At 42.4% G+C, this 12536-nt stretch overlaps 1 protein-coding gene across 1 annotated transcript; it reads right to left on the bottom strand.

The window, feature by feature from the left end:
• Positions 1–290: 290 nt before the first annotated feature.
• Positions 291–10331, bottom strand: DNAJC12 (DnaJ heat shock protein family (Hsp40) member C12). The gene is made up of 5 exons (XM_064717144.1): positions 10055–10331; positions 7143–7221; positions 5360–5499; positions 3443–3644; positions 291–1387 (listed from the first exon to the last, which is right to left on the bottom strand). Exons 1-5 carry the CDS (start codon positions 10130–10132, stop codon positions 1293–1295), a joined length of 594 nt encoding a protein of 197 aa, XP_064573214.1. The 5' UTR covers positions 10133–10331; the 3' UTR covers positions 291–1292.
• Positions 10332–12536: the final 2205 nt, after the last annotated feature.

The following is a 12536-nucleotide window of genomic DNA, read 5'->3' as shown; positions in this document are numbered from 1 at the left end:
GGACCAAAGTCCTTCTTGAGCAAATATGTATGAAGTAAAGCAGCAAATGCACCAGAAAAAAACCAAACCAGATGCATTTAACAAACCTTACAGAGCATTATTAATCTCATGGTGTTTGCAGCTGCAAAGTGTGCCAGGGAAAAGCGTGTGCAATGAAAGATGGTGTGCTACAGGAGTGGCTCTGGGCACCAATGCCCTGCACTCCAGGCCAGCGTGGCTGCAGGGCACAGTGCCCAGAGGTCATCTCTGTGGTGGGAGAAGGATTTAATTAAAAAGATGAAAGAAACCCCTTTTCTGTATGCATGAAGTTTTATTTGCTGCTGATGGAATTATCTGCCTGCACAAAACCACAATGTCAATACCTGACATATTAGCCAAGTTTGCAAAGAAGAAAACAAACACAAAATAAATAAACAACAATGCAGAATTTGACAAGTTGCCCAAAGTATCAAAAACTTTCATGTGAGATTTTGTACACATTAGTGCTGACTAGTCTGATGTTTCATTCCTCACTGTACAAAACCCGGGTAAAACCAAGTCTAGCACAGCTGAGCAGGGAGGGGAATTGCTCTGAAGCCACAGGACAATGTTGGCACACATACACAGGGGATCAGTCTTCCACCAATACATCTAAAGACAAAAATTGCTATCTGGAGAAGTAAAGTTCTGCAACTGCCTTCCAAAACAAACATATTGCTGATGCAAAAAGAATTCTCGTTAAGGTAGAAAACAAGTGATTTTCAGGAGTGCTTGATCTGTCACACAGACCTTGGATAACAAGAACCTTCTTATTTCATCTATAACATAAGATCACAACTCCCCTACAAGTTAAGTTTGTAATGAGTACATTATAAATCACTGCAGTGAGTACAAGGCAATGGAGAAGTGAAGCAGAGCACAGAGTTAAGCAGAGCTCATTGTCATAAAGCTTTTGGAAGATCCTCTCTGAGTAGGATACCCTGGAGCCCAGGGTTCTACTGAGAGTATATTTTTATAACATCACATTACTGAACAAAATATTAATCATTACACAATATTTGAGAATATAAGAAACGATATGCAAGATGTTAGATAACTGCACAACATCAATTTATATTAATACTGAAAAGGTTATTGAACAGAAAAGTCTCCATCTGTAATGATCACAGCAGGTGTGATAAATCAGTATTTAGACATTGGCTAGAACAACACATTTCAATAAAGAACACAAAATACAAATAACTTATAACTGCTGTTAAAAATACAAAGGGAATGGTGAAGAGATGATCTCATGCTCCTGTGTGTTTCTCATTTCAGATCTCATAGTTTCTGAATTTCCTCAGAAGGTCTGACGGAGCATCGCCTGACCAGCGGAAACGCAAGTGCCAGTAACTCCCCTCTGAAAATCCTGAGGGGGAAAAACCAGAAAGTCAATTAAATTATTGTAAACATGCATAAAATTTAATTTTCTGAAACAGTACTTGATGGTCTTCCCAGAAAGAAGTAAACAGAAAAGTGGTCTTGCCTAGCAGGGACAAACAGAGCGCTGAGTTCTTGGCAGGCTGGAACAAGAACCAAACACCAACCCTCACCAGAGCTCAGCTGGGAAGGGGCCAGAGGAGAACAGCGAGGACCCTGGCACTCCTGCAGGGACTCACAAAGCAACACTGACACATTGCAGTGCCTGATCTAGGGAAGGAGATGGAGGTGGTGATGGGATAAATCTGCAAGCGTGATCTGGGGCCTTTTCATGCCAAAATGTGACCTTCCTTTTACAGCAAACTGAATCCTGTGAGCAGAATTAGTGTTCAAATCTGTTGTTTGAGCTGAAATAGCCGTGTAGGTGGCAGTCCAGAATTCATCCAGGCCAGTGACTGTCACTGTCATATTTTCTGGAAAAATCCCCTCGCCAAGATTTCTTCTCCTGGGAAGCTGAGAAGCCTCAGAGAAGAATGAAAACAATAATTATCTGATTGCTTCTCCCTGTTTTGCTGCTTTGGAATGTGGTCTGGACATTGTTTACCAACTGGTCATTGTTTGATTGGTTTCATGTGAATTGTTTTGACTCATTCACCAATCACAGCCAGCTGAGTTGGGACTCTGGTGAGAGTTAAGAATTTTTTATTATTATCTTGTTAAGCCTTTGTCTGTATCCTTTCTCTATTCTTTAGTATAGTTTTAGTATAGTATTCTTTAATATAATATAATATAATACCATAAAATAATAAATTAGTCTTCTAAGAACATGGAGTCAGATTCATCATTTCCTTCCTCCTCTGTCTGGGGACCCCAAAAATACCACAAGTGACAGGAACAGACAATGCCATGGATTCAAAGTGGAACCCAATACATCAATTTTTGCTGGATCAAAACAAAAACATCATCAACACCCTACCATGGGGTATAAACACTGAAGTGCACACACACCCTGTCAAATACATTATAACATTAACATTTATTCATGTGAATATATGCCACTGGATAAATGAAGTAGGCACTCGATGAGTTTGATTTTTTTTCCATTCAAATATCTGGAAATTATATTAAAACTTAAAAAAAACCAAACTTGAGAAAGAAGATGCCCAAAAAGAAAATTCACCATTACAAGGAACAAGATGATGTTTTCTTTACTTCACAACTTTAGTGTTCTACAAAGGATACAGTGATGATTAATTACTAAAAAAAAAAAAAGGCAAACAGTATGAAGTTATACAGCATAATTTTTCAAAATCAGGTTTTCAGTTAGGCCTGGTATACACTTCCTTGTAGAATTTTCTTATCAATTTCGTGCATTCCACAAATGTTTGGGATTACATTAGGTTTTGCTACCCTGACAGTTGACCCTAATTTGCTCTTTGATCAAACTGGGGGAATGGCAGGATTTTGTTTAACAATGACCTAAAGCACAGCCAGGAAATGCTGACTGCCACATTTATTCTGGTGCATACATTACTTAGAAAAACCAAAATTGTTTGAATATAAAAGAAGCCTTCAAGTCTCAAATTTTAAACCTCATTAACTCATCAGATGAAAACTGTGCAAAAGCACTGAATAATAGATAAAAAATCCCCAAACTTAAATATTTTACTTAACAGTTCTAATATTTATTTTAAAAAGTCACTGGAAATAAGTGCCTTCTCTTTTTACTTTGCATTTTTATATATCAGAAAAACAAAACTTTCCATTTTGGCCGAAGTATTTTTTTTTCTCCTTCTCCAGTTGCAGCTTTTACCAGCAAACAAACAAGGAAACTTGGGATAGGGAGGAAGGAACATCTGAAAACTTCAAAATTAAATAAGTAATCAAAAGCATAAAACCCAAACCAAAATCCCAACCCAAAACCACATTTAAAAGCTAAAAGTTCAACACACTGTTCTGGAGAAGACTTTCCCATGACTGAAAGCCCCCATTCCAGGCCAGTCCCTGGATACTGCAATTTTCTGTAAGTGCTGTTTTCACTTACTTGGGGAGTCTGGATTCTTTGAAGACTGTGGTTGCTCATCAGGGATTGCAACATCTTCTTGTTCCCTGCTCCCTTCCAACAACCCCTCTCCACTGCTCTCCATCTGCTGGGCCCACATCTCGTTGGTTCTGTTGTTGGTGTCACCAAAGTCAGGAGCTTCCAGCATTTGGTCCTTCTTGCTTTGGACAGCCCAGTGCATTGACTAAAGGAATGCAAACAGAACAAAGAACTAAGCCCTTTGCTTTAAGGGTTTTAATGACTTTTTTATATTGCAGCAATAAATGGTTAAACAAAGCACACTGAGAAGCCTGCAGGTCAATGGGATGGGGGAAAGTTTGGTTACATGTCACAAACAGCACTGGAGAGGACACTTTATGGCAGGTGGGGGTGAAGAACAAAATCAGAATTTTAAGGGCCTTTTGTCCAGTTCCTTCTGTCATGAATTCAGACTTTCTTAAAGAAGGCTTGATTGACTTCAGAAATGTTCATTTTCAAAGCTGTCTTTAACTTCAGAGTACCTTTCGAAGGCAAGGCAATTTGAAAATATTTCATATTAAAGTCTGTGGAATAACATCTGTTTGGAACTGAACTAAGCTTAATTGGATATTTCCACCAAACATTTAAGCTCAGGCATAATGCTGTAGTTGAAGTGTCAAACTTTTCTCCTAAGCAGAATTGAGATGAGCAGAATTGACATAGGAAACTTTTATTCACCTGCCTTAAAATATGACCATGTAGCCCAATCCAATATAATGGAATTGAGCTGTACCAGGGGCATGCTTCCAAATCTTCTCAATAGCAAAATCAGGAAGGAAATCACCCAAAAAGCTCCTGCCTCTGTCCCAGATGACCCCACCAGCCCCTCAGAGCCCCTCCAAAGCTCTGTGGGAAGCCCAGGGTTCCAAGGAACCACCCCCTGGATTTTTTCAATGATATCTTTATTTGATCAGACAACAAGAAAACCTATCTGATAAGCAATATACCAAGAGGAGAATATATTATAAAAAGATCCCAGTTTTAACTTAACTTTGAAAAGAAATGAAAGTTTCCTACAAAAGCAAAGTGAGCTGAAGCATTTGAAAACAGCCCTCAAGTTACTTAAATTTCCCATAAAAGCAGCAACTTGATAAATTCACTCTAAAACTACTGGCCTAATGCCCTTCTGTGAATGGGCTCCTGAAGTGCTCCAATTTTCCCCAAATTTCCGTAGCATCCTGTCCTAGGCTGACTATATGATGCTTTTACTCCCAATTGTCTGTTCTGTTTATGCTGAATAATAAGTTTTGCACTTTAAGCCTTGTTGCAGAGAGTGAAGGGGGAGAGAAGAAGCTGCAGTTTGTTTCAGACACTGCACTCCTCCTCCACATTCCTGCTCCTGACTGTGCTGTCTGAGGATGGACAGACAGCGGGACAGAGCTCTCCTTTGCTTTTAGTTAGTTTAGCTAGCTGAGGCAAAGAAGTTCCCTGGACTGTGTTTTTTTTTCTTTTCTCCCTTTTCTTTGGCCCTGTTCAAACCTGCTCTGAACACCCAGCAGAGCACCGGCAGCTGCAGCTGCGGCCCACAGGGCCGGGCCTGGCCCGTGAGGGACTGATCAGAGCCTGAGGGAGCTGAGCTGCAACCCGGGGAGGGACTTTCTCAGTTTGTCATCTCTTTTGGAGCAACAAGGGGTTTTATTGGTTAATATTGTTTGGGTTTTGTTGTATAATAAACAGCTTTTTCCACTTTTCTCCAAGGAGGTAGTTTCTCCGGGACTGGTTGGGAGGAGGGGCCGATTGGATCCGCTTCCCTAGAGGAGCCCTTTGGGTGCTCTCTCCCAGATTTGCCCTGCACAGTGCAGGAAGGTGTGTGCCCCACGCCCACGGCCAGCCACAGCAGAAGGAAGGCAGAGCTGCCTCTCCCCGCAGCCCAGCACGGACCGTCCTGACGGAGCTGCTCAGCGCCTCCCAGTGCCGGAACGGGACGGGGACTCGGCTCCGCCGCCAGTGGTCGTAGCGGGCCCGGCGCTCCGCGTCCGTCAGCGTGTCCTTGGCCTGCTGCAGCCGCTGGAAATCCTCCACTGCCACACACACAGAAACCACACTGAGAACAAGGCTTCTTGGTAAATACATGAATTCAGATCCAAAAGGGACCTGCCAGCAATGGCTCAGAGCAAAGGACAAGCAAGCGGCCAAGGGATGTGGTTCTGGGTCCCGCTTGCACAGCTCTGGCTGGCTTTGGGATCATGGCTACCCCTGCAAATCAGGACTGGAATGTTCCTTTGTCTACCAGCTTCAAAAGCTCCTAAACACAAGGTGAGAGAAACTTAGAGAGTGCACAGCCCCTGCAGAACACCTTAAAAAGGGAAATTCGAGCAGCACTGCTTGGAAGGAACGCACTGAGATCTGCAGCAGCACAGGGGTCAGAGAGAGCACAGCAACAAGAACCATGAGCAGCCAGAAAAAAGGATGAACAGGACCTGACAAACAAGAATAATAATCTAAATATAGTTCAGATTAATTAACTTGTGCATTTTATTAGGTGTATTTTCCATGTATGCTAAAATGTTATCCAGACTGAATGAGTAAGAACTCTCATTTCTCCCTACAGGGTAATTTTTCACGGAATGGTTACTAGGGATGCAGCTGCTTGTTACTATTTGTGGAAGGGTCATAAAGATTTAGACTTTATCTATGACTCACCTATGTAACAGTGATCTAGCATTATTGCTATTATTCATTTATTCCAGTTTACAAATTAGAGAGAGTTCTTTTGAAATACACTACACCCAAACACTGATCAAAAATGATAACAATAAATCAAACAAGAGACAACAGGCTGAGGGAACAATTGTACGAGGTTTTCATATTCTAATATTACTAGATTTTCTTATTCTAATGTTACTAGTTCTCAACAAATAAAAGGTCTACTTTATTAATCTTTGTTAACCTTAAGCTGATGAAACAAAACACAAAGTAAACTCTCACTAATACTGTAAAAAGGTACTTAAAGTAAATATGGCATGTTGAGGTAGAGTATAACATTTCTTTGTGCCAAGCAAAGCTGCTCTGATATTTGGCACTTGGCTGCTCTTTTTTGTATCTCAGCCTTGCCAGCTCTGCCCAGGGCTCTCTGTGGCTTTGAAAGGGCAAAGATTGGCTCCAATGACTCAGGTGCTGCTCAGCCCTGCCAGCTCTGAGGAGCTGCTCCCTCTCACCAACACAAACATTTGCTGCTCTGCAAACAGAGGCTCCTGGTGGGGCTGCCTTCTCTGCCCTTCCAGCCATTAAATTACATTAAAAGAAAATAAAGCACATTTATGTGTTCCTCACAGGCTCGTTCCTGACAGTAAATTAACTGATTGATGCAAGTGTGGCACTTGAGGGCCACTGAGCATGGAAGTGCACCAGCTGTGTAGGTCTAGGAAGGGACAGACTCCAGAAATGAATTCTGTATCAAAAAATGATCTACTGTAGAAAGAAAAAAGATTCAAGGTCCTAAAAATAAAAAAAAAATCCAACAAGTGTCTTCCTTCACTATCACAAAGGAGAGTGCAAGTCTTAGAAAGAATATCACAAGCTTACTATTTAAATAGAACATGCTCAATGTACGCCATGATTAAAATATACTGAGGGGAAATAAAGTTTTAAGGCTGAATTTTTTATCTTGCCATGCTAATAGAAGAAAAAAACAGATTGTTTTTACACAGGAAAGAATACATACCTGCTTTGGGGTTTCCAGGATGCTTGTCAGGATGGCATTCAAGGGCCTTAATCTTATATTCAGCAAGAATCTGTTCAACCTAAACAAAATATTGAGACAAAGCGAGTAAACACAAGTAATTAGCAAATTTTCTTTTAGAAAGAGGCTGGGAGAAACAACAAGGAATGCTGAAAGATTTTGTCCCATTCAATTTTACAAGCTTTAGTGCAAGCAAAGTAGGTAACAACCACCATCTGCCAGTGACACTGCTTATTTAATCTCATTTCCATCCTTAGCCTTGTTTTGGTGAGGCTCAGCCATCCAGCATGGCTCGAGAAAAATGTGCAAGGACATTTGACCACAGAGGCCAAATGCATCCCTTCAGTTGCTCTTTAATTTGTTTAATCAACTCCAACTTTCAGCAGAGTCTCAGAGCAGCAAGCAAAGGCTCTCTGCATTGCTGAAGATCAATTTGTGTGTTTGGGTGGCTTCCTCCACATCCTCTCCATCGGAAATTCAGCCAGCACCCCATGGGGTTTCCATCTTGGACACCACAAGATAACTCACTCCATAACCAGTAGTGCATATTCTTTCTTCAAGTTAATTTTCCTGGCAAAAAGGTTGGCTTGGAGTAGAATACATCTATAATCAATGTGTTATACCATAAAGTATTGCAACCACTGGAAAAACTAACACATGTGGAGCCACGAAGCCACTGGAGTGGGCATCAGCTTAGATTTCAAATATTTAGTGCTTTTCCGATTATCTTGCTGGTTCTTATAATTCAGAAGCCAAAACTTCTTTATATCACTCCAGTTCAGCTTAAGCTTTCACAATTCACCCTAAGGAATAAAAATTACCATTCTTTCCCATACTACACAGGCTCTTTATACAAATTGATCATTTGTCCAAGCATAAAAGCCACATACAATTTAAATTATTTACTTCAAAATTAAGTCTCACAGCATTTTTTATTTAGAATAAAATTACAGTTCACTCAACTAGCTGGACAAATCTCATTGGCATATTCTGGGAAAAAATGTGATCTGCAGTAGTATCTTTAGAATTCTACACTTTTCACTCCGCTCAGAAGCTCCTTCCAGAGGGACAGATGTAATGTGGTGCATCTGCAGTCAGTAAGACACTTTAAAACACACACAATGTACAGAGAACTTGGTGAGACTGGTTACTGTATAGCCAGCTATCATCTCAAACACTTAGTTACTTAAAGGGGAACTTTAAAGTTAAAATGTGTACAGAAGGTTAAAATTTAGCACAAGGGCAACATGGAAGTTTTCAGCTTAAAAAAATCAGTAGAAAGAAAACTTTATAGGAAGTTTATAGAACAAACACAAAATTAATATAAAATGTATAGTGAGGTGTTTCACCAAGAAAGACATCCAATACCCACTTTACAAAACCAGCATTGTTCTTGAAGAAGGACGGAGATTAAATCTCCCCTCTTCTTGTCACATCTGAAGATGAAGTAGGTGTCTGTCAGCTCAATTCTACCAGAAGCCACGAATGAACTTGGTCTGTGTTTACTTCAATACAGCAACAAGTCTGTAAAACTGAGAGTATTTCTGCTTAAATTTAACCAGGTCCAACCAAGAGCAGGACATTGAGCAGCTCAGATGAAAGTGCTGCAGCTGGGAATGTGCTGCGCATGCTGTGCCCAATGCTCGACTCCTGTACAAAGCAGTGAGACTGCAAAATCCCTGTACTGTTCCAAATTCCTGTGAGACCCCAGAGGGGCTGTGCAGGTCCTGAGGTGCACCTGGAGCTCAGCCAGCCTGGGATCTCCAAGTTCTTCCTCCCGTGTCAAAAGCTGTGCAGCAGCATCTGCTGCTTCTCCCAACAAACAGTACTGGAGAGCTTGTTCTTCAGGACCCATTACATTTATTCCAGCTTTTACATTTCATTTTCAAGCAATTTGAGAAATTGTTATCACATGTACTTGAACTGTTCATTAATTGCTAAGCCCTTAAGGAATTAGTGTGAGGTAGAAAGTGAGAAAGAGCATCTGTGAAACAAGGCTGCGTGGAGCCCTGGGCACTGCCCTCTGCTGGGATCCCTTCTGGGAGTGTCCTCGGGAAAAGCTTCACATTTCCCTCCGGGACACACTGAGGATGTTTACTCCCGATCCTTATACTTCAGGTGAGAGCATCTGATTAAACTTACTGAGCAAAAGACAGACAGCTTTTATCTTCACTGAATACATCCCTCATTACAGCAGAGTAATCAAAACAACTTTTCCAAATAAGAAACACAATTCCAGTTAATATAACAGCTAAATTTAAAAATATATATATATAGAGAGAGAAAATCAGCTTACTAGACTAGCCAACACCTTTAACACGATGCACACTTGTTCTAGCTGCAAATCACTCAAAAATAGCTTAGCTAAATCTCACTATAAAGCATGTATCTGCTATCGAAACAAATTAGTAAAACTAGTATTTGAATTTAATTTAAAACAGCATTTAAAAATATCAATATGGTAAATTATAAAGAGATATTGGTTTTGTTTTCATCTGAACAAGTGAATTTTAAAAAATATTATACTATGTATAAAGCCCAAGAAGCTCAGCAGTATTATCAGAAAGCTATGAACTTTCACTGTATTACTTGTGCAGAAATAGCTCCTTTTCAGTTTTCAAAACCAGTAATATCTATTCCAAACTATTCAAAGACATGCAGTTGGCTCTCTCCATAACCCAGTCCTGTTCTACATGACATTTTCAACCTAAGCCTTACTCCAGGCTCTTAATGAAAACCACAGGAGATAAAACGGAGCTTTCCAAGGGAGATCCTACCAGTGGCAAGAAAGAAGATGCACAAGGCGTTTCAAATATTCCTGCCCGCGGATTCCCTGCGGACACAGGAGCACGTTCAAACTGCGAGTAAGCTGGCGAGGAGGCAGAGGCTCTTACCGTCGATAGCTCATCGCATCCCAACAAGTTGTAGTAATCCTCCAGGTCCTCCGGCTTGCAGTTCAGGATGGCATCCATCGGCACCGCTCCAGCGGGCTTCCCCAGCCGGCGGGGAGGCTGCGGGGCACGGCGGGTAGGCAGAGCTCACACGGGGAGCTGGAGCAGCCCAGCGGGCAGGCAGAGCTCACACGGGAGCCTGGAGCAGCCCAGGGACAGCCGGCAGGGAGGATGAAGAGCACAGCGCCCAGGCAGAGCTCACACGGGGAGCCTGGAGCAGCCCAGCGGGCAGGCAGAGCTCACACGGGAGCTGGAGTAGAGCACAGCGCCCAGGCAGAGCTCACACGGGAGCCTGGAGCAGCCCAGGGACAGCCGGCAGGGAGGATGAAGAGCACAGCGCCCAGGCAGAGCTCACACGGGGAGCTGGAGCAGCCCAGCTCCGCTCCGTGCGGCGCTTTTGAGCGCTGGCAGCTGACCCGCACGGAGCCGGGAGGGCCCCGCTGCCATTGGCCCCGCACGGGGCTGCTCTGGCGCTGCTCCCTGGGATTTGTAGTTGCCACAGTCACTCCAATATTAAACCGGGGCTCCCGCCCACCCCGCAGGGTTCCGGACACTGAAATGTGCCGGAGATTTCTCTCACCATCACCCGTGCCACCGCAAACAGGCACGCACCGAGAGCTGCCCTGCACATGGGCCATCTTCTGTTCAAGTTTGATTTACAACTTTTGCCACCGCCTTCACTCTCTGAAGGCTTCCTTGGTGCACAGACACTGCTGCTGAACACCGAACAGCGATGGTACACCACTCACTCTGACCAACTAAAACTGCCCGAGGACACGAAACACTCACTGCCTACTATCAAATTAAACAAAATTTCTCATGCCAAGTTACTTTCAGACTGAGTGTTGAAGGTCTGTACAGTGTGCAAAACACATTACTCATGAAACTCATTCCACATTGAGGTGAAATACCTGAATTTCCAACTATGATTAATGAGCAAGGCCTCAGCCCAACAGCAGCTCTGGACACATTTGGTGTCCCCCATGATCTGTTGATTTCAAAAGATTACTTCCTAACCTAACCACATGCTGGAGCCTTAGGAGTTCTGGCATTACATTTCCCACCCCTACAAGATCTCTGCAGCCCAAGATGTTTCATGTCATTAACTCCTGATGTTTCCTTAGCAGCTGCAAATCGATGCTGTGAGTGGTTGCACAGTTCTAGATGCAGTGACCCTGTAGGAGAACAGATGCCCAGGATGTGACCAAGGCTGGAACAGGTCGTGTGTGAATCAGTGAAGGGCCCAGTGACCATTCAGAGCTATTTATGAATAACAAATATATAATTTTTGCATCCACAAGAGCTTTAATATCTGCAATAATAATGTTCTGCAATGACATTCAATATTAATCTTCCACCATTTCCTCTTCAAGGTTGCATCGTCTGAAATTTTCTACTTTTACTGCATGTTCAGATAGCCTACTAAGACTATAAAATATACAAAGTAACTAAATGCAATAATATTAAAAGAAAAAGCACAATCCTTGGTTAAACCATTTAAATCTGATAGAAAACTCTACCAGCATATTTCTCTGAGTAAATAAAACAACAGAATTTTTTTTTCAACGTCACTACAAGTGGAAGAACTAGCAATTACAAATCTCCCCATATCCACCATTCATAACTTAATAACAAGAAAAGTACAGAAAAGAAAGGAGTCTTTTAATAACAGAACATGTAAATATTTAAATAGGTTGTACTCTGTGGGAGGACAAAAAACAAACAGCTGTCCCTCCTCCCAACAGCATTCCTGACACCCCTTTCTTTTCCAGGTATTCCTCGTGTATTTGCGTCAGGTGAAAGGGAAGCTCTTTAACCCTTCTCCCCTGCAGCTTTCAGTGCTGTTTCTGTGCTGCCAGGCAGCTGGCAGGGAATGTTGCTGGTGTTGCTCAGGATGTACAAACTGTTCTGGAAGTGAGGAAATCTCATATTTGTTCTCTGTACCCAGCCACCAACAAAAGGTGTCTCTCAGTCCCAACACATATTGACAATTCTGTTTGTTCAGAGCCCAGAGTGAATCGAAATTCTGCTTCAGTGTAACAGGACGTTTACCAACAACCTGGAAAAATCATAAATAGCTCTTTAAATAAATCTCTGAGTTCACTCCTGTAAAATACATTAAATATTCCAGGACCTGTTCTCAACGACTTCAGGGGTTTTGCTTCCTGAGGGCAGAGAGCACATTTATGAGAAGTCCAAGGCACAATATAACTCGTTTGAGTTTTGCCCCATCCCTGTCCTCACACAAGCTCAGAGCTGCAGAAACAGGAGAGGACCCAACTGCCCTCCCACAAGAAGGCAATTCCTGCAAAGCCATCACTAATGTAGGGAAAAGTCTGCAGGATCAGAGGAGGCTCTGGGACCCCTGAGTCACTCCCTCACCAATACCTTCATGGAAAGCCTCAGATCCTACACCTGCAGCACT

The sequence above is a fragment of the Zonotrichia leucophrys genome, chromosome 6 (genome assembly GCF_028769735.1).
Source record: "Zonotrichia leucophrys gambelii isolate GWCS_2022_RI chromosome 6, RI_Zleu_2.0, whole genome shotgun sequence".
NCBI lineage: Eukaryota > Metazoa > Chordata > Aves > Passeriformes > Passerellidae > Zonotrichia > Zonotrichia leucophrys.
This window is presented reverse-complemented; position numbering and strand designations above follow the sequence as displayed.